This window comes from Hydra vulgaris, chromosome 06, assembly GCF_038396675.1.
Source record: "Hydra vulgaris chromosome 06, alternate assembly HydraT2T_AEP".
Classification (NCBI taxonomy): Eukaryota; Metazoa; Cnidaria; class Hydrozoa; order Anthoathecata; family Hydridae; genus Hydra; species Hydra vulgaris.
Window position 1 is genome coordinate 18,184,078 of NC_088925.1, and position 23,678 is coordinate 18,207,755.

Consider the following 23,678-nt stretch of genomic DNA (forward strand, 5'->3'; position numbering starts at 1 on the left):
GAAAATAAGTTCTCAATAGTTCTTTTTTGTTTACATGACTCTAAATCACATTTACATCAAAGGTTTATTACAGTAAGTTTATAAATAGTTTTTTTAAAATTTCATAATTTTTGTAGTTGGAGCAGAGTAACGCTCATTTTATTTTAAATTATATTTTAATTTTTTTAGTTAGAGTTAGAGCAGAGTAACACTATTAATTTTAAATTGTATTTTAATTTTTTTATTTTCTATAACTATTGAACTTAATTTACATTTTTTGTATAAAACCTTAAATACATTATTAAATTGTTTTTTATACATGATAAGCTAATAAAAATAATATTAATAGTGTATATAAAAAGATTTAATACACAACTAAGTTTAAAATTGTTTATATTATTTTAGCATTTGTTTTTTTTAGACACGTGCCATGTGTATCATGTTCACTGTAAGTTTAAATTTATTGTAAAATTAATTTTCTTATATAGTTATTTGCATTTGTTTTGACCTGTATTGTTTTTTTTTATCATTCACTTTGAAAAAATGCTTAGAGACCTTTTTGTACCTTTTTTTTTTTTTGATCGGTTTTTGATGCATGTGGAAATTATGTAACCTATCAAACCTCAGATAAAGTATTTTTGTAACTTTTTTTATAATTTAGTTTTTATCAAAGATATTATTTCCTTGTTGCATTAAATATTATCTTTAGAAAATAATATCAGAAATTAATAATATAAAAAAACTTCTATTAGAAGATTATTAAATTTTACATTATGTATATCATTTAAGTTCCAAATCTTGAAAAAAATGACAACAGTATTATTAACCAAAGCCTAGTTTCTTAGCATTGATTTATTTTAAACCTTTATTTTAAATGCATATGAGTGTGTGTTTTATATAAATATACCATGTTGAATATGGTGACTGTATTAAAAGTATACTTTAAAAAATATTTTTATTGTAATTACAAGTTTGTATATTGATTTACATAATTATAAATATTTATGATTGATTTACATAATTATAAATATTTAAAATAATTATGATTATTTTTAGACAGATAGGCGTTAATTATTGTTACTTTTACAATGTTGAGCACCAATGTGTATTAATGAAGAGTATCATAATAAAACAATTCCACTATTTTCAAATATTTTAATTTTTAAACCAATAGCTTATATATATATATATATATATATATATATATATATATATATATATATATATATATATATATATATATATATATATATATATATATATATATATATATATATATATATATATATATATATATATATATAATATAAAATATTATAAATATATATATAATTCAGATCAAAATAGCTTATAGTCTATACAGTACATTACTGTTATAAAGTTATAACTTACAAATTAACTTGTATTTTTTATGATACCCATGTATAAGTCAAAATGGCTATTTTGACTTGAAAACTTGACACAAACCATTCAACTTATATGCGAGCATCCAGGGTATACCACCAAAAATCTATCTTGCCTAATTTCTCCTTAATGTTAACTGAGCGTTTTTTTTTAAAAAAATATCAACTACATTTATATTACAACTACAAAAATATTACAACTACAAAAATATTATAATGTACACAATGCAAATAGGCTGGATAAACTTTTGTGCATGTATACTGCATGGATGACCCTTAACAAACAACTTTATATTTTACCTTGATTGAATCTAAGTAAATTATACCAGAATTTTGATATGATTTTGACTTTTTTTGTTTTTTAGGGTTTATGCAGCTCCATTGAAGCTAAAAATATAAAATGTATAAATAAACTACAAATCTAGTTTTGAACTAATGCTCTTATGAGAAAAATTTTTTTTCGACATTTATTTGATGATTAACAAATATTTCAATGTTACATATTTCAAGTGCGATGTTTTGCTACTAAACTAAATTGACACAAAAAAAAGTATAATAAATAAACATAAATTTAAGCAGACACCTAGCCTTGCATAAAATGTCATTGTTGATCTCATACTAAAATAACCATCTTCAGTAGATACATCAACAGAGGGTTTGGGATGATATTAGATTTAAAGAACTTTTTACAGAATTTTTTTTTTTTGTCCTTTATATCTTTTTGTCTGGAAACTAGCGGAATAAAAATTAACATATCAAAAATTAAAGTATTCAAAACATATTTGGAATTAGAACACTTAAGTCTGATAAAGTAAGTGTGTGCGCGTGCATAAATTATATACACACACAAATTTACTTAAACATGCTTAGGTGTGCACTTTCCAAACATGCAGATTGCTTAAAAAGTTTTTAAAGTAACACCTATTAACCTGTAGAGAAATTTATACACCAACTTATTATTTCATGTTATAATTGAATAAAAAAATAACATTATTTAGATCTGTCAAATTATTCTTTGATTACAAGCCATTTTTCTCCTTTTTTTAAAATGTTAAATCCCCTCCTCAAGGCCGAGAAGGCCACTACAGGCAAGGAGGCTACTTAATTGTCGTTATAATACTTTGTCAACTCTTTAACTCTGAAGCACAAACCTTGATAAACAAGGCCGATGTGCAGAGAAACAAGTTGAGTGTGCTACTACCAGAGGTGTGGTGAGAATTGAACTCAGAACCTTTCGCTTATGATGTAAGCGCTCTCAGCGATCCAACAAGACCAGAAAATCAATGAGCAAGTCTTTAATACTATTTGCAAAGATCCAGGTTTGATAACAAATCTCAGACAAACAAGTATAAAAAATTCATTTACTACTGGTAAATATTACAATTGAAAAAAAACATATAAAAAAGCTGTTAAGAAAGTTTGCGCTGCATTTGTTAACAATTCAACAAAAACTAATTCAAAAAATAAAAAAATTTTTTGGTCTAAAATATCATTTTACATAAGCAGTAAGCCATTTCACGTAAGCCATTTTTTATCACTTTTTAATATTTAAATGAGTATTTAAACAAAAATATTTAAGTAAAAAGAAGTAATTAACATTATAAAAGCCACTTATGAAGTTTTATTGACAATTTCGTAAAAAAGTTTGCATGACAATTACATTTGATATTCACACTATTCACAAATGTGATAACTTAAGAAAAAACAAAAAAAAAATTATTTTTATTAACCTAACTTTTCCATCAAAAATGTTCAGTAAAAGAAAAAAAAAGATGTTTTAGGCCCATAAAACAATAAATCATAAAATAATCATAATAAAAATTTTTTATTTATCATGTTGCAAGGGTAGGAATATTTATTTAGACAATTTCACATAACAAACAGTAGCAGAAATACCAAATTTAAAAAAAAACTAAGTAAAAAACAAAACAAAAAATTATTAGCTAAAAAATAGTACACATTAAATTTTATTTTATATTAGTACCACTTATGATATTTTAATTTTTTTTTTTTTTAATGTTTTGTTATAATGATTGATTGTATCAAAAAATGAAAAAACATTAATTATTACAATCTTTAAATGACATCTTATTAAGAGTTTATTTTTTTATAATTGCATAAAAAACTCCTAGGCAAATCCATTATTAATTTTTCAAAATAAGATTTCTAGGGAGTTTACCCTTGTTATCAAGAATAAAAACTTGATAACGTTATCTTAACTAATAAACAAAACAAAAAAAATCAAAAGTTTTCCTCCGCAGATCTTTAACTAATCCAAAACTCAAATTAGTTCTCTTGTAAGTTTAATGAAAATCGCTGCGCAAAAAGGCTAATGAACTCCTTCTTCTATTTTTTAATAAATTTCGCATTACATAATTTATGATTGAAAATACATTAAGTTTTAGTAGGACTTCAGCTTGATCTCCCTTATTTAAACTCTAGGGCATCGACATTGCTCATAAAAGATTACTTGCACTGTGTATCATAGAGTATATAAACTATTAAAATTAAAAATAAAAATGTGCTATTTGTCTTTATGCTGCTTGGTATGCACATAACATGAACTTTCCCACAGTCAATAAAACTTTACTAGTAAGGATAAAAAAATGTCAAAATAGCCATCAATTCTGCATGCATATTTGTAAAAAAGTGATAAAAACATGCAAACATACCCTAATATAAAAAACTTTTAATAAACCGGTTAAATCACAAGTTTTTTTGTACTTTACAAAAGTAACTAGTGACAATGTAAATTTAATTTTCTGCCTGTATCAATTTTAAAAATCTAAACACTATATTAGTATATTAGATTTAAAAACTTGTAATGATTCAAATAATTTTCAAACAAAAGTGTAATTAGTGAGATTTAAATACAGCCTCAACCACTAAAGCAGCAGATATATTTATTAGTTCTAGCAGCAGATATATAAATATACTACTACTGGTAAAAAATTTTCATTATTTATGAAAACTTAACTTAGTATGAACTTATTCAATTCATAATGGTATTGATATTGAACTCTTAATGGTAGTATAACATGAAGGTAACCGAAAATATTTTTATTGCAAATGTTAAAATTTAAAACTTAAAACAACATACAGGTGGTTGACCACACATTTCTGCCAAAGTTGTGTAAAATTCTCCAATCAAATCATGACTTCCATCATCATCATAATCAAAACAGCGAATCTAAAATAATTTTGTAACAACTAGAAAAAAGCGAAAACTTTATATTTATCTCTAACGATAATTATACTTCAAAAAATAATAAATGTAACTCTTCACAAGTAATCATAAATCAGAATTATAATTTTATTTTACATTATACTGTATATGTAAAATATACGTTTTTTGATTGTAACTATTTAAACCTATAACTATCCCGTGTTATAATGTTATAATGCAAATGACTTAATTTATTTATAAAAAAAGATTTGAAACTATCTAAGAAAATAAATAATTTAGTTTTTAGCTTAGTTTTTTATTTTACATTTATATACACTAGTTTTATTAAATGTGTGTGTATATATATATATATATATATATATATATATATATATATATATATATATATATATATATATATATTATATATATATATATATAATATTAGGGTGGTGCTAAAAACAACTTTTTTGAAAATATCTGCTGACACCCCCTAAATGTGTTCCATAAAATAATACTGGATTTAAAATTTTTTAATAATAATCATTATTTTTTTAAAAACATAGTGAAAAAAAAATATAGTTAAAAAAATCTTGTTGAATTCCCTTTTTTTGTTTTTAAATAAAGAAATGTCATTTTCTAACTAATAAAATCTAAGGTAATAATTTATTTATACAATTTATTTGATTCAAATTTTTGAAATTTTGATATAATTTTGCTTCATTTGAGACCCAACTACTTTTGAAAAACTTTTTTTTGATAGTATTAGGGACCTTTAAGATGTTTAAGGCACTTGCGGCACATATAAAAATATTTTTTATTCAAAAATTTTTATAAATCCAGTATTATTTTATTATATAGAACACATTTAAGGGATTGTCATCAGACATTTTCAAAAAAAGTTGTTTTTAGCACCACCCTAATATATATACTGTTGATTAAATGAAGAATAAATATTCACGACTAAAAGTTATTCTTTTGTTTAAAATAAAGTTTTAACTCATAAAATCAGTGGTTTTTTTTTTTGCTACTGGCAACACTGTCACTTTTGACAGCCATTTTGTAAGATGTCATTTTATTTATAATCTTTTCGGTGTACACTCGTTGATTTTTATTACCAGAGTTTTGAATTGGTTTTTAAAGTTATCTTCAAAATATTAATTTAAATCAGGAATTTATTTAAACCAGTCAGTTTATTTGATAAAAAAACGGCTTTTACAGTCTCTTTGTCTTTAAAAGCAACAAATTTTACATAAAGTACACTTTATGTAAAATTAAGTACATTTTATGTAAAAACCATTAAATATATATACCAATGATCACCCAGGTCATGTTTGATATCAGAAATTTTTCAAAAAAATCTCGTATATTTTATATTATCTTTTTTTTTTACTTTAATTTAATATAATTTAATAAGCCTATTATAAACATAAGAAATAAAAAAGTTGTTAAATTCAATGGCTTAACACAACATTTACCATTAATTTCAGATCATAATTGCCACCGCAAAGCTTTTGAAGAGTTAAAGTAAACGGCTTCCAATTTGGATCCAAAGTATTATTAATGTGCTGAAATTAAAAAAAGTTTTTTAATGTGCTAAAATTAAAATTTTGCATATATGTGTTATACACACATAAAACTAAAAGCTAAACAAATAGTAAATAAATCTTTTGAGAATAAAAATTTTTTTATCAAAAAATTAGAAAAAAAAATTAATAATTAAATGACCTATTATTAAGCTCATACTAACATCATATGATATCATATTATAGTAAAGGTAAGAAGTTTTAGAGATGTGAGTGTATAACAACAAGAAAAAATGATAGAGGAGTTTACTTGACTATATTGGCCTCCTAAGTCATTTTTTAAAAATGAGCTAGGAGAATGATATAGCAAGAAAACTTATATCCAAATAATACCTGCTCAAACCTTCAATTGATGTATGTGTGTGTACATATATATATATATATATATATATATATATATATATATATATATATATATATATATATATATATATATATATAATATATATATATATATATATATATATATATATATATATATATATATATATATATATATATATATATATATATATATATATATATATATGAACATGCACATGTACTCAATAGCTTTAATAAAAAGTTTGATCAGAAATTTGCTTGAACCATTTCATTTTTTAAATGTCTTTCTTTTAATAATAATATTCAGAACAAAAAAAATTATACTTACTGGAGTTCTATGTACAGTTAAAAATGTACCATCTCCATTATCCTTTAATATTTCCAGATATGGATCTGACTTGGATAAAAAATCCTAAAAAAAAATGTCATCATTCAGTGCTTTTTTTACTAATTTACTGCTCTATTTTTTTTTAAATATTGAGCAGTCTTTTTGTAGAACACAATAAGACAGTTTACACCTACTATTTTTAAAATACTTTTTTAATACAATTTTAAAGGTTTTTTTGTTTGTGCTAAAAAACAAAATCTATTCTTGTATTTCTTTAAAGAAGAATAGCACAAGCAAAAATTTCAATAACCTAAGTTTATAAAATTTATTTTTAGTGTGCAAGTGATAATTCAAACTTTATATGTTTTAAAATGCGTATCTGTTTTTTTTTTTATGTTTTTGAATGGTGTATCTTTGAGTTGTCCTATTCATTTCAGAACCAAAAAAAAAATAACAATATTTAGTTTACCAAAATACAAATAGATTTAAACAGATTAACAGTTCTATATGTAATTGTTTTAAACTACAAAATAACTATTTTTATTTATTTAAATTACTTTTTATGTTCTTATATTTTATGAGACTACAATAAAATAATAGCAATGCTTTCAAAAAGATCCTAATGTTTTTATTCTATCAATTTTACAACAAATTAAAGAGTCTGTCTTGAAAAGGAAAAAAAAATTGAAACAGCAACAAACCAGAAAGGGAGAAATTCACAGAAGATTGAAAAAAAGAATCTTAAAAAAATTATAAATTAATCAATCTAAAGCAATAAAATATAAAAGAGTTTAAATAGAAAAAAAAAAAATAGAAAAAAAGAGGAAATAAATATTTATCAGTTTTAACAAAAGAAATAAATAAATCACATATTTAACTATTATTAATTTAATCAACATTTACCAAAAATATTCTTTTATTATTGTTTTAGAACAAATTTTCTATAACTTAATTTCTATATTTTTTCTAATTTTTTGATTTCTATAACTTGGCATGATTTTGTATTGTCACCATTTGAAACTTGCAAAATTATTTGTAAAAAATAGTTAAAAAAAAATAAAAATTATGATTAGTTTTCACCCAAATTAAATAAAGTTCGGTAACTTCAAATTAATATTAAATAAAGTTGAGTAACTCAAAATAAATATTAAATTTGTGTAAAAAACTGTTGTTGTTATACTTATACAAAATCTGTATAAGTAGTCAAAATGTATATTTTTTTAAGTAGACAAAATGCCTTAAAGTTTAGACTTGTACCTGGAACTATTAGAGAAATTCCATTCAAATTCATAATTTATTCCAATTTATATTAAAGTATATATAATGGCCTAAAAGTATAATTTTAGTGAGATAAAACTAATAATATAAGGTGGATAGTACATCAAAAGAGTGATTAAGTAATAGAGCTTCGAAAAAAAAAAAAAATTTAACAAAATAAAATAATAAGAATTTTATTATTTTATTTTGTTTAATTTATTTATTTTTTAATTTGTTAAATATTTTTTATTTTGTTAAATTCTTTATGCATTTCATTAATACATTTTTTAATAATTCCCTTGGGCTTGACAGCTTGATCTAGTCTTTTGATGCAAATATTTCAATTTATTTTTTCACAAAACATTTGCAATGATTAAAAAGTTAAAAATATCACAAAATTGTTTTTTTTAAACGTTATTTAAACTAAATAATAAATTACCCAATTTTTAATGGGCAGTGATTTAAAAACTAAATGACACTTTGATGTAAAAAATTTTGGAAAAACTGTTGATAAAAAACTGCTAATCAAGTGATGACAAAATATGCCACTATCATATGTTCAAAGAATTTTCAAAAACTGTTAGGAACTGTTATAACAAATGTTGGGAACTTTTTATGAAACCAAAATTTTTTTCTAAATTTCTTAAACATTTAGTAAACAAAGTATATCATTAATAATTGTTAAAAGATAAAATAAATTATATGAATCAATTACCGATTCATTTATTTTTTTCAATTTTAATTATTTAAAAATAACAGACAACCAAAAAAAAAAGACAAAAAAAAACTAACAATTAATATATTTTATCTAAATGTTTCTCTTTAAGAACTGGCAGTACCTTCTTGTCTAATTTTTTTGCATGAAATTGCATTGTAACACAATGATCTCCTATTTTGTTAATTTCTTCTGCAACAATCTACAAAATATTAACATGGCATTTTTATTATATATATTTTTTGCATAGTTTTTTACATTTTGAACGTATGTTTTATGTGATATACAATCGCAAGATAAATTGTGTTATACTTTTGCATTTTTACATGAAATTTTACATTTTAGGGTTTTTGTTTACATTTTTGAACTTTTAGGTTATAAATAAAGATTATTTGGCTGACTAAAAGGTCAAAATCAACAAGACATGATAGTACATGGTAGACTATCAAAAAAATTTAATCTTTCACTACCCGTAGCATGTGCCTCAATACTTCTATGTAATGTGTAATAGTACCTTATAGTTATTGTGGTTAAAAATTCAGCAGATGAAAATCTGTATAAATTGTCAGCGAGTAGGTTGTTACATTCAAGATGAGATATTACGAGTGTTTTAATTAATCAAAGGTCTTGTTAATAATAGTAAGAAGGCTGGTAAGAAAATAATTAGAAGTCTGAGCGATCCCTAAAATTTTTAAAAATTTAAACAATGTATGTCATTTTGTGGAAATGTTATAGTCACCTTTAATGCTATTTAAAAATTTTCAAAAGGCTCTAGAACCCAAACCTCTGAGAAAAAAAAAAGGTATGAATCTGAGCATAATAAAGCAGACATTTTGATGTCAGACAGCATCTTTTTGGTTTAATTTCTTCCAAAAAAAAAAAAAAAAAATTAAAAGACATTTGTTCTCAAGAATGTTGTTTTGGTGAAAAAAGATAAAAACAACGTATACAATTAAAAATAGCAGGTGCACATGAAAGAGAAAACATTGGGGTAGAGTAAGACTTGAGTTGAAACTGCTAGAAAAAAATAAAGTTTTTGATACCTCCCTAAGTTCCTACTGGATATATGTAGAGGTGCAATTTTCAGCGTAAACTGACAATTTTAAATTAGTCTCACAAAAAGAAGATTTGTTGAATTTTGCAAGAGGTAAGATTTACAGAAAAAAATTCTACAAATGAAAAATTACTTCAAAGTCTACAAATATATGAAAAAGATTTAGTATATATAATGAAACAATTTGTTTGTAGCAACAAATTTTTATCTCTAAAATGTTTTGGTCATAGTCATGATTTATATTATTAGAGAGAACTTAACTCAAACATAGATAGTATTAGGCAACTAAGCCAATACGCTATGCAATAGAGCTTTTCATGTAGTCCCATCAACTACCCTTTTGCCAACTGAACTTTCCCCCTCATGTTTTTTTTTTTGCTTGATTAAATTTTTTTTTCTTCCTATTGGAAAGCTGCATCTGTGCCAACTGGACTTTCGCTCACGTTTTTTTCCTTGTGTTTTTTTATTTTTTCCTTTTTTAACTTATGCCAACTGAACTTTCTCTCACTTATTTTTTTCCTGATTGATCAAATTTTTTTTTTCCTTTCTAATAGAAAGCTGCATCTCTCATTCTTATTTTTCAAAGCACAATAGTTAGCTTTTATCCATACAATATACTAACTAATAGATTTCTGTTAAAAGCAAGAGATTTCATCAAATAATTGGTGTTGCAAATCATGGGGCATTGCTCCATATCAACATTTAAAAAAAATGATAATTTACCTTCTCAAGCCCAAGAAGGCCACTACAGTCGAGGAGGCCACTATAATTGTGGTTACAATTCTCTCTAAACTCTATAGCTACAAAACACAAACCTTGACAACAAGGCCGCTAAGCGCATAAACAAGTTGAGTGCAGTACTACCAGGAATGTGGTGGGGATTGAACATTACTTTGTAAATGTTTTAATTACATGAAAAATTTTAATTATAAAAACTTATAATTTAATTATAAAAACTTATAATTTAATTATAAAAACTTATAAAAAAATTTAAAATAAAAATTTTTATAGCAACCTATAATAGTTTTTAGCCCAATCTAAAATTTATTGTTTTGTTTTTATTTTTATTATGCAACGCAGGAAATCTGTGTTGCTTGAACTAAATTGAGCAATGAAAGCCCACAAAAAAATATGAAATGCTCACAAAAAATTCCTTGAAAGAGAATAAAAATCATATTAAGAAATAAAAACCATAAAAATCATTAAAAAGAAAAAAACATAATCACAAAATCAACAATAAATTATCATTAAAGTACAACAAATAATATTGATACTAAAAATAGCAAATAAGTATTTTAAAAAATTTAACATTAAAAATATAAGATAAAGACAACTTATTGAACAATACACATAAATTGTGCGGTAGTGGTGTAGTGCTAGAGCGCTTGCTTCATAAGCAAGAAGTTCCAAGTTCGATCCCCACCTTGCCTTGTTCATCAAGGTTTGTGTTTTAGAGTTATAGAGTTGAGAAAGAGTTGTAACCGCAATTAAAATAGCCTTCTTGACTGTAGTGGGCTTCTCTGCCTTGGGGAGGTGAATTAACCAAAAAAAAAAAAAGTCTAAATATCAAACACTGAACTAACTGACATATTTAGTAACATCAATTACAAAATCAGTCAAACATGAAATGATTTGACTGATTTTGCACAGAAAATAAAAAGGTGGTGTAACTTTTCACAAGTAAAAATTCATTTTACACAAACAAAATTCATTTTGTTTTGTTTCAAAATTCATTTTGTGTAAAATTATTTTTTAATATCTTGATGTTACTATATCAAAGAATAACATACTTATAAGTCTTCTACCTAATGCCTTTTCAAATATTAGGGCTAGGGTAATGTTTAGTGCTAGTTCTATCTATTTTATGGAAATTAAATCCTAATTTCTTTACAAAAATATCATCTGATTATGATACCTCTGCTTGTTATTTAATCTCCTGATTCTAATATCTACCTTGATCACTTTTACTTTCTTCTAATACCTGACTTTTTTCTTCATATCTGGCCTAGCTCTTTGAATGGCAGTATTTTTTTCTGTAAGACAAAGTATAAAAAGCATTCTCCTTGCCCGCTACTATTTCATGAAAACTGTAGTGGTTGCTAAAATCTCCTTTAATCTCTTGTTTGAGCAAATGAAATTCCTACATATTCATTTCAAATCCTACATATTTATTTTGTTTGAGTAAATAAAATTCCTTTATATTCAATTCATCATTCAGTTAAGAAACACCCTTAAGCAGTGGCTGCTTTTACTAGCTTAAAATATATGCTCATTACTACTACTCTATTTGAGCTCTTCTTTTTATTATAAATTTCTAAATTTCTAATAAATCAATTTTTATTTCACGCTATGAAAAAGTATAACAATTAGACTATTACAAATTTACTATACAAGTGCATGCCTAATTACATAGCCTAAAATAATAATTATGTATATGTAACACATTGTATATACTACACTATAAAGATACATTAAATGCAATAAATTATTAAAATTCATATAAATTAATACTAAATACATATAAATTAATGCATATAAATCCAAATAAACTAAATGCAAAGTCATTGAGACTTAGCATTTAGTTAAAACTCTAACTTTGATTGTTCCTGCGTTTGAGTTGCCAACATAAATTAACTTCCTTGTTAATACTCTTGATGAAACAATCTAAAACATAAAATCAGAAAAATAAAATGTTGTATTAACATGTTGCATACATGTTAATACAACATTTATTTTTTATGTACAAACAACAATTTTCATTATTTTTATTTTATGTACAGACAACAATTTTCATTGTTTTTATGTACAGACAACATACATGTTGTCTGTACATAAAAATAATAAAAATTATTTTTATGTACAGGCAATAATTATTCTTGCATGACTTTAAATACTGTTTCTTTATTATTTTGAAAGTTTTATTGTCTAAAATGACTTTTAAATCTTGAAGTAAACTTACATACCAGCGGTTAAATAAGAAATAAAAACTGATTTAGTCTACCTGGACTAAATCAGTTTTTATTTCTCATTTGAGTTGTTCGCTATGACAATCAGCAGTCCAGTGTGATTTTTTCTTGGGTGAAAATACTGAAGAAAAAAAATTTAAATGTCATATACTAGTAAAATATGTTTAATAAGAAACGGTTTAAATGTAAATTAATTCATTTAATTAAATTAATTAAAGATTGTCATTTTTGTTGTAGTCTATATCTGTTTTGTATCGTTTCTTTTTGTTAATCTTACCAAAGGTTTCACCAAAGGTTTCATTATGTGAATCACAAAAAATAAATGAGTGTATACTACTTTAAATGCTTTTTAAAGTTTTCTTTTAAATGATCGCAAGAAATAAAATCTTCATAGATCAAATTATGGTTATATTAATAAACACACTATTGTAAGTAACAAAATTTCAGTCACCCTTGGAGAAAGCAAGTTGCCCTGTGCCACCGCAAGACCATGAGGGTACACCCCTGACATCTCTTTATGCCATATAAGTTTTCACATAAAAACATATTTGTTTAGCATTGCTAAAATCTCTTGATGCATCATCCATTTGTCCTGAGCTTTGGTGGTACAATATAAAATAGGGATCAATACAAAGAGTCGAACGGCTGAAGCAGTATTCCACAATCTTAACTTTTTTCTTGCCTTATTACTTGTATACCCTTTACATTTTGTAGTAGGGTTTTTACCCTGCTCTCTGGAGTGATAAATGGGTAGTGGAAACTTTCCAAAGGTAATGCACATAGTTTTGCTTTTTGTTTTCTGTTCAATTTTTTTATACTTTTCTGATTAATTTTTTTATACTTTTCCAAAACTCAACTTCATTGATTAAAAACTTTGTATACAGTCATAATCAAAAGTTTAAAAGATTTTTAAAACTTGCAGAAAATTTTTAATATTTGTTTTAAAAAAATTTCTTACATTCAAAATTTTGAATAATACTATTCATGGGTAATTTAAGTTTTAAACCAATAAACATGTTTTGTTATAGACTGTTTTTATTTTAGTGGTAAATTAGAACATTAATTATGGAAAAAATTAGTGAATTAACAACAGAAAAATATGCTCAGATTGTTAATCTATGTGAACAAGGGTTGACACTAACAGTTATCATTAAAAAATTGAAACCATATCATGAAACTGTTGATTTTAAAAGCAAAGCCTAAACTAGATTACTAAAAGGTGACAACACAAAAGGCAGATATTGTATTCATCGTTATGCAAAAGCATATCTGCTTGCTGGTGCTTCTTAAATTTCATCTGGTTTACATTCCATTGGTGTTGTACCAAGTGTTGTGACAATTAGTTTGTGTTTGTGCAAACTATTTCATTTAAAAAGCCATGTTCAAGCAAAAAAAAGTCTTGCCTTTCTCAAAAAAATATAAAAACCTGTAATCCTCAAAAATCCTTGTAATTCATCTAGAATTTATTATTTTACTGATCCAGCAGAATATTGGTAGGATATATTATTTAGTTCAAACAATTGATTGTTGTTCTACAAGTGTGAGATGACCACATTGCCAACCATATATCACCCAACATTTGTTTTTGACTGTAAACCATTGCCCCATAATCATGATATGGGGTGCTATTACCCCCCATCAAAGAGGTGATTTATGATTTATGCCTTTCAACACTATGATAAATAGTCATGTTTACCTTGGAATATTTCAAGTAAAATTTAAAATATTCATGAACATAACAAATACTTACAATTTTTTGCAAGATGGAGCACCCAGTCACAGGGTTAAGATTGTAAGCAGTTGGTTATGTAAGAATGGGATTAAGGTCATTCTACCCTGACCTGGTAATTCAACAGACTTCAATCTTTTTGAAAAATTATTTTAAAAGTGAAGTCCGAAAACTGAGATCCTTATCTTCTGATGGTTTACAAAACCAAATTATATGTTCATAGGCAAAGAAAAGAGACTTGCAAATAGCAATATATATTATACACATATATTACACAAATACAATATAGAATAAAACAATAAATGAATATGCAATTCAGGATATTCATTTGTTTTGTTTTTTGTAGTAAATTATTCAGCTATGTATCAGCAATGAATTGATGAAAAATATTTCTTAGTAACAATCATATTCATCAGGGTTATACTTAATACAGATAAATTACTATATGGACTTACTGTCCATTGTTAATTTTAAATCCTTAACCCCTTTTTATTTGGTTATCCATAGCACCAGAGCCAAATTGCATATTGTTTACTTAATATACCATGCCAAGTTTAGGTTTCTGAACTTGTAAGGGTTGATCTGGTATATCCATCTCCTATCATAAGCATGTCCTTTTCTTTGATAAGTATGAACAGTATCAACATAAATATTTTACGATCTTGCTCTGGTTCAGTGTAAAAATCAGAGCATAATTATTTTGTATTGTCACTAAAATCAGCGCCATCAAAAGAATCACATGATTATATCTCTTCTAACTAAAAAAATACCAGATTATTTTAAAAATAAAAAACATGTTTAAAAAAATAATACCTGGGCCAAATTACATTCCATATGACCAAGAAAATCATCATCACTTAAAGTAGTTGATAAATTGTCAATGTCATAAACAACAAATTTGATTCGTTGTACTTCTTCAAACTTGTAATCAACTTCAATAGACTTTGTAAATTCAGGACATGATGTATTTTTTATATGTTCGGTTCTTCCTTGCTAGAAGCAAATTAAATTTGGATTCTTTTAAATTTAAAATTTAATAAATAAATAGAAAATTGAATAACTTTAACATAAATTTAACAACTTTGTAAATAAACCTCTTTCCAAGACTGCGTCGCAGAATTTTCTAGCAAAAGAACCTGAACAACTGGATCAGATTGTGATGTAATATCTTTTTTTAGTAAACCAGTGCATGAAATTGTTAACGAAACTCGTGTTACTAAACTATTAGGAAAACTCATCTCAAAACCACGTGTTCTTTTTATGTATTGTTTTACTAAAACTGAATTATTTAAGCTAGAATCAAACTGCATGAATATAATATCAATTAAAAAAACTGCTAAAGTCACTTTACTACATTTTTGAGAAAAACTAATTTGATGAATGAATGTATGTCTTTAATAGTAACTAATTGAGGTTGATACCTCTATTGGTGCTAAAGTTTATCTTTTATGTATGTATATATAACATGTGCACACCTACTTTAAAAGATATAGGTGTACTCTATCATAATATATTTTGCACATTTTAAGTTACATTAAAATAACAAAAATAAATTTGATATTTATAATTTTCTTAGATCCAGCTAATAACCCAGTATCATTAATAATCATTTGTACCAATCAACAATAAAAAAAAAAAAAATCTAAACCAACAATAGAAAAATTCTTTCCTGCTTTAAACAATTATTATTATTGATAAATATATTTTTATAAAAACTTTATAATATTAAAATTTTAAATACTAATAACAAAAATAAAATAAAAATTGACAAAATATTATAAAATAAATTTTTTTTCTCTTAAAATACCAAAATAAGTTTAAAGAAACAGATAAAAAACTTATATATTATAAATTATAAAAACTAAAATGCTACCATAATGTGAATAGAATTATATAACATAAATATATTAATTTGCATAAATCAAATAGTTAATTAACTCTAAATGGTTATAACTTCTGAAATGTAAAATTTTAAATTGATTTTCTGATGTAGAACATTATTAAAATTGGTAAAAAGTACAAAAAAAGATAATAAGAATAATAATGCTACATAAAAAAAAAGGAATCTTGAAAGGTCTGAACAACAATTAAATGGTTAAACAGTAGAGTCGTTGATCTTTGGTGATGGCCGTTCAAGTTGCAAGAGGTGATTTATGAATACTGGCATTCCTGTGAATATTTACATATGCATTTGTACTCCAAATGGTGTAGTAGGAAGAGTTTGCTGAGACAAACCTGGTTGAATTCCTTTAATAGCAAAATACTCTGTCACTTGAGTAGGTATTTCTGCTAAGACAGCTTTTGCTAGATCAGCAGGAGGTACCTCAATAAAAAAGTTAATAATACCAATAAAATTCTGTATAACTATTTACAGATGCACACACAGATATATATATATATATATATATATATATATATATATATATATATATATATATATATATATATATACATATATATATATATATATATATATATATATATATATATATATATATATATATATATATATATATATATATGTATATATAAAAAACTTAAATTGCTAGTTTAGATGAGCACTCTAATGTCACACTAAAATAGCCTGCTGCCAGGTGCTTCAGTACATACATCGACTGAAAAATAGCCTGACTTTCAGCAGAGTGCTGCAAAAATAATATATATATATATATATATATATATATATATATATATATATATGTATATATATATATATGTATATATATATATATATAAATATATATACATATATATATATATGTAAATATATTTATATATATATATATATATATATATATATATATATATATATATATATATATATATATATATATATATATATATGTACATACATTTTTGTTTTTAGTCAAGGAAATTTAAGGTTGGTATTTTATTTTACAATTATAGCCACACTTTTGGGATAGCATTATAAAAAACAGATTCATTTACTGACGTGGCAGATAATCTTAATTGAATAGTGCAAGGGATTCTATTGATAATGCTAGGTGGGTGGTTTGAATCAGAGTGAATATAATTCAGCTCATTGTCGCATTTACGGCCTGGTTGAAAAGAATTGTTATAGAGATCAAATGTTATGTCGAGAGAGTTAACTATTTTCATATTGCATTGGATGGAAATAAAAAGATCATTACTTTTAAAAATTTTTAAAAAATGTTTTTGATTTTCTCCATTCGCTGGTCATTTTTGTTTTAAAATATTGCTAGCCTGTCATCACGATACAGACCAAAATTATCTCTATTATAATACCGGGAAAGTTGGAATAAAAGAAAAATTCCTACTAATTCACATACTTCAACACCAACTTAAGTGCCCATTGTACATCAAAGAGTCCACCTTTTTTTTTAATCCATGCATCTTCATTGTTAAAAAGTAAAGACTTTCTTGCGTCTCTTATTAATGCTTTGTATTCAGTATTTATTATTAGATGTTGTTTGGCAAAGTTGATTGCATTGGTAAGCATTTTTTCACTTATTGAAGGATAAAAATCATTGATGCAGAAAACTAAAAATGTGTAAAGATGTTTATCCTTAACTTTCAAAAACCAATCATTGACATTTAAAGTGCTTTGCAATTAGTTAATGAATAACTTACTTTGGAGTTCATTGCTAATTTTTGATAAAATAATTTTGCTTATTCTTCCTATCTCATTTTTTGCTGTATTCATAAGTCGCACTGTAGGCTTATTGGCGAAGTTTTCTTTGTGATCTTTTAAAGTAAAAAAACATTCAGAAGACCCGATTATCTTGATTTTATAATAAACATCATGGCATCAATATACATATATACATCAATACATCAATACATCAATATATCAATATACCTTATCAAGGCCTTATCAATAATATCTTGATATTATAATAAATTTTATCATGGTTTTGCAAAACCTGTTTGCCTTCTTTATTTATTTTATCTTTTAATTTTGCATTAGCTTTCTTTTAAGTGGCAGTAATAGCATTTTTTAAAAGGCGGTTATATTCTACTTTGGATAACTTATACATATTTGATGTTTTGTTGGCTTTTATATAAGTTTTGTTTGACATTTGTACTAACTTTACATCATTTTTTATATTATCTTGAAATGTGTTTTGGACTTTTCTAAACTTTATTGTTTAATTAGATATATCACATCTTTCTAAAAGGAGATATTTCTTTTACTTGAGGTGGACATTTGATTGAATTAATTCTATAGCTTATATTGTCCTTTTTATCTTTTTATGCTAAATTGTTGTTAATAAATAAAATGCTTTCCACCTCATTTTTTTCAAAAACGATTTGGTTTTCTCGAGTAAATTTAATTTAAAGTCTTTTTCTGATGGTATGGGAATGTTTTTGATCTCAGATTCATTTTTTCTATTTTATTAGACAAACTTGAGTAGAGTGCTCAACTTGTTGAAGCAAATATATTGATTGGTTGTTTATGTATTATATCATATTAAAATAATACAAAAACTCTCGAATGTAAAACAGTGCTCGATATTACTATAACAGAGCAATAAATATTTAAATTTTGTTTAAATGAAAAACAACATTATTAATACCTTGAGTTTCCTACCATACACTGCAATCATCAGCTATTAAATACATAATACTGAACATAGTAGTATCTGGGTCAAAAAACTTGGAGATCCTAATTGCAACGTCACTATGGAAAATTTCGATTTGGCTGAAGTATGTGAGTTAGTTGGCCTCTTTATTCTTTATACCATAAGTCACGACTATGGGTTGCGAACCGTTGGATTATATAGAGATGATGGCTTTTTCTGTTTTCATGGGATTAATGGACCACAATCTGAGAGAACTACAAAAAACATTGTTCATCTTTTTAAGGAGAAATTTAATCCAAAACTTACAATAAAAACCAACTTAAAAATTGTAAACTTTCTCGATGTTACCTTCAACCTGTTAGAAAATACTTTCCAGCCATACAGAAAACCAGGTGACCACCAATAATACATCAATGTAAATTCTAACCAGCCCCATAGTATTATTTAATCTATACATCTATGATATCTAGACATATTAGCAATATTTCATCAAGCAAGAAAGTTTTCAATAGAGCAACATCATTTTATAACATTGCGTTAGCAGCAAGTGGGTATAATAAAAAGATTACTTTCCAAAAAATCTCGCCTCATCAAAACCAAAATCACGAAACATTATTTGATTTAATCCTGCGTTTTCTCCAAATGTAAAAATCAACATTGCAAAAAAATTTTCTAAATCTAATTGAAAAGTATTTTCCAAAAACACATATGCTTCACAAAATTTTTAATAGGAATAATTTAAAAGTCAGTTACAGCTGTCTTCCAAACATCACCAATATTATTAATTCACACAATAAATGTAATCTTTCCAACACAATTGTTCTAAAGCGTAACTGCTGACAACCTTCACATATGTCTTAGTCAAAATATAATTTATGTCTGCAATGTAAAAACATCGCAGCAGGAGAGTGGTTTAAATTATATTGGTTTAATGAAGCACACCTTTAAAGATTGCTGGTACAAACATAAAAACTCCTTTCAATACAAAAGTAAAGCTAATACCACAGAACTTTCTAAATATATCTGGGAAATAAAAAAAAAGGGATTTTCAAATCCTATTCTTACAAGGAAGATTATTAATAGGGCAGAACCATTTAAACCTGGAGAAAAGTTATGTAACCTTTCTTAAACCAAAAAATACCATATAATTATGTCAGCAATTCATTTTATTTATTCAAAACTATTGAATAAATGAAATGAATTGCTATCAAAATGTCACCATAAAAACATATTTGTTACCTGCAACTTTAACACCATCTAAGATAACACTGTATTATATTTTTATATATAATTTTGTTATTGTTATGGTTGTTTGTAACGCCTGATGATCGCATAAAACGTGAAACTCTGAGTTATGTTTCAAATTTAATTATATTTTATTACTATCTAATAATACATATATATATATATATATATATACATATATATATATATATATATATATATATATATATATATATATATATATATATATATATATATATGTAAATTATGTTAGTGTATTTTACAAATAGAGTGCTCAATGTTCTTAAAGAACAGAGCAATAATAAATTAGTGAAAAACACTTACCTAACTTTTTTTTTCAACTTAAAGTTTCACCATTGCTGGATCATCAGGAAGAGTTACTAAATCTCAAATAAAATTCAATTTATAGAAAAAAATATTTTATAGGAAGTTATAAATTATTATAACTAAAAATAAAAATTAAAAAAGAAAAAAAAAAAAATTAAAAAAACTTTTTTTTTTAATTACTGTATTCTTTTGGTTAACGGGAAGTTACAGAAAGTAATTACTAAATAAATTTTTTTGGAATGTTTGTGGTTGGCATAACCTTTTTTCCATTCCCCCTCGGTTAAGCCAATATATTGTTTATCAGGGTTATTTTATGAGGAAACAATGCAATTGCAAATTACATTTTTCAAAAGGCATTTTCCATTTAGAGGGCAATCTATTTTTTGTTTACAATTACAATAATCAGTGTTTTTTTCTTTTACATGTTCATTTTTATTAATTAACGCGTAGTTGCGGCCTTTTATAACTCTTTCTAAATTTTTTGTACAACTATAACTTACTTTAATGGTATTTCTGTTAAAAATCTTATGTAATTTATTAGTGGGAGGAAAATGTTTTTCTACTAATTTTAGAAAAATTTTACCTATATTTGTTGAAACATTTTTGCTGTAAAATTTATTTAATAATTACTTTCTGTAACTTCCCGTTAAACAAAAAAATATAGTAATTCAAAAAATTTTTTATTTTTATTTTTAGTTAATTATAATTTATAATAATAATTTATAAATTCCTGTAAAATATTTTTTTCTATAAATTGAATTTTTATTGAGATTTAGTAACTCTTCCTGATGATCAAGTTATTTTTGACAAAAAAAACATCAGTGTTTTGGAATGGTCATCTCAAAGTCTGGGCTTGAATCCAATAGAAAATTAGTGGTATATTGTGGATAGACAAATTGGCGACCGAGCATTTAGACGCAAAGATAACTTGAAAGAAGTTATAATGAGGGCATGGGATAATATAACAACAGAAGAGACCCAAAATTTGATCAACTCAATGCCAAATCATCTAGATGAGGCCATCAAGGCTAAAGGAGACCCCACTCAATACTAATTTCCATGGAATTTGATCAATTTGACATTATTTTTAAACTGTGCGATTATTTTTTTTGCAGTCAATCCTATGCATCATCAGATCGATTGTGTAAAATTCAAAAGGTTTAAAAAGCAATTAATTTACCAATACACAAATAAATTCTTAAAACAATACTTGATAAGATATCTAAAAAAACTTTTAAATATTTTAACGGACAACTAATTTTTTTGATGCAATTTTTAAAATTATGATTTTTTTTTAAGCGTACAATTATTTTTTTTTGCATACTGTAAATATATATATATATATATATATATATATATATATATATTATATATATATATATATATATATATATATAATAACAAAATTATATTCAGATCCATAATCTGACGTTGTGCTGATGTAGGGAGTTATGAGTGTTTTAGCATATACATCGACTAATTTAGAAAGTTTATTTTGAAAAAAAGTGTATAAATAAGATGGCATTTTTAAATTTAAAATATGTATCTATACATATTTTATATGGAGAAAATAGAATTAGCCTCATCATGTACTGATCTATTATTTTGTAAACCTCTAAGCAAATTTGTGCGGTGCATCTTTTGAATCCACACTTAAATAACTATTGTTACAAACAACAACTTTTTAGATTATAATATTGCATAATTAAATTACGGTACATTTGATAAAACCATAAAATGTATAATACTTAATATTTGCGGTAGCAAATAGAATTAGCCTCATCAATAATCATTTTCAGTTTACTTGTATATTTTGATCTGGTGATACGCATTTGTGACTTTATATTTATTAGTTTTTTATTATTTACTTTATACTTATTAGTTTTTTATTATTATTTGTAAGTTAAACAAAAACTATGAAATCATGGCTTATAAAGTTTTTAACTTTTGGTTTTTGATACCTGAATTTAAAATGGGACGTGGTGAGCATTTAACAAATGAAGTATTAGCAGTAATCAAAGCATGTAAAGATACAGACTTATCTAATCGGGAAATTACAAAGAAAATTAAAAGATCTACAAAAGTGGTTAATAATTACTTCAAGACTGGCATTTCTTATGGAGCTTATAAGGAAAGTGGTGGGAAACGTAAAATTGATAATCGTACTAAACAAGTTACTGTACGTCATGCTGCTGCTCAGCACATGACTACATCTCAAAATCGAGTTGATTTACAATTACCTGTAACTTCATTCTCGTGTTACTCGTCATTCAATTAAGTGTCATCTTTTTTCTGTGACTGTTCCTAAGTGCTTTAAAAACGCTTATTCATCTAGGTTTTTTCCTCGAACATCAGTTCTTTGGAACTCGCTTCCTTTATCTTGCTTTCCTGATTCATATAATTTGCAATCTTTTAAATCGTCCATCAATCGTTATCTTGCTCTACAATCTTCATCTTTTCTCTTACAGTAACTTCCAACTTTAATTAGTGGCTGCTTGCAGCCTTGTTGGAAGCGAAGATGTTTAAAAAAAAAAACTGTTTAACGTGTGAGACAAATCTTACATGAAGATAATATAACTTTGGTGGTGGAACTGTTATGGTTTGGGGGGGCTTTTTTCTTTGCAGGAAAACAACTACTGGCATGGATTTCAACAAAAATGAATTCACAGGACTACATTGACTTATTAGAAATTAGTTTGCTTGAACATGGTGAAGAATTGATGGGTGAAAGTTTCACTTTTTAACAAAACAATGCTGCTAACCATAACTCAAAGCTTACAAAAGCTTGGTTTAGAGAGAAAAATATTTACGTAATGGAATGGCCCACATCCAGTACTGTTTATAACCCAATTGAAAATCTATGGGGAATACTTTTTAGAAAGGTTTATAAAAAAGGTAAGCAATATTATTCCGCATTGGAGCTAAAAACTCGTATTAGAGAAGCTTGGAATGAAATATCTATAGAAACTATCCAAAATCTTGTGATTAGTATGTCAAGTCGCATATTTGAAGTCATTAAAAATTCAGGAAGCAA

At 25.0% G+C, this 23,678-nt stretch overlaps 2 protein-coding genes across 3 annotated transcripts in view; both read right to left on the reverse strand.

The window, feature by feature from the left end:
• Nucleotides 1-15,807, reverse strand: part of LOC100201684 (copine-3) — a 36,599-nt gene extending 20,792 nt beyond the window's left edge. The window contains exons 1-8 of the mRNA XM_065799441.1: nt 15,602-15,807; nt 15,321-15,500; nt 12,408-12,476; nt 8,883-8,960; nt 6,787-6,870; nt 6,027-6,116; nt 4,483-4,572; nt 1,683-1,769 (exon numbers count right to left, since the gene is read on the reverse strand). Of these exons, the coding sequence (XP_065655513.1) occupies nt 1,683-1,769; nt 4,483-4,572; nt 6,027-6,116; nt 6,787-6,870; nt 8,883-8,960; nt 12,408-12,476; nt 15,321-15,500; nt 15,602-15,745 (822 nt within the window). The 5' untranslated portion in view covers nt 15,746-15,807. The remainder of the gene's footprint in view (nt 1-1,682; nt 1,770-4,482; nt 4,573-6,026; nt 6,117-6,786; nt 6,871-8,882; nt 8,961-12,407; nt 12,477-15,320; nt 15,501-15,601) is intronic.
• Nucleotides 15,808-16,195: 388 nt separating this feature from the next.
• The window catches only part of LOC136081699 (copine-3-like), a 54,878-nt gene continuing 47,395 nt past the window's right edge, over nt 16,196-23,678 (reverse strand). For both annotated transcript variants that reach the window (XM_065799442.1, XM_065799443.1), the window contains exon 17: nt 16,196-16,830. In XM_065799442.1, the coding sequence (XP_065655514.1) occupies nt 16,687-16,830 (144 nt within the window). In that variant the 3' untranslated portion in view covers nt 16,196-16,686. The remainder of the gene's footprint in view (nt 16,831-23,678) is intronic.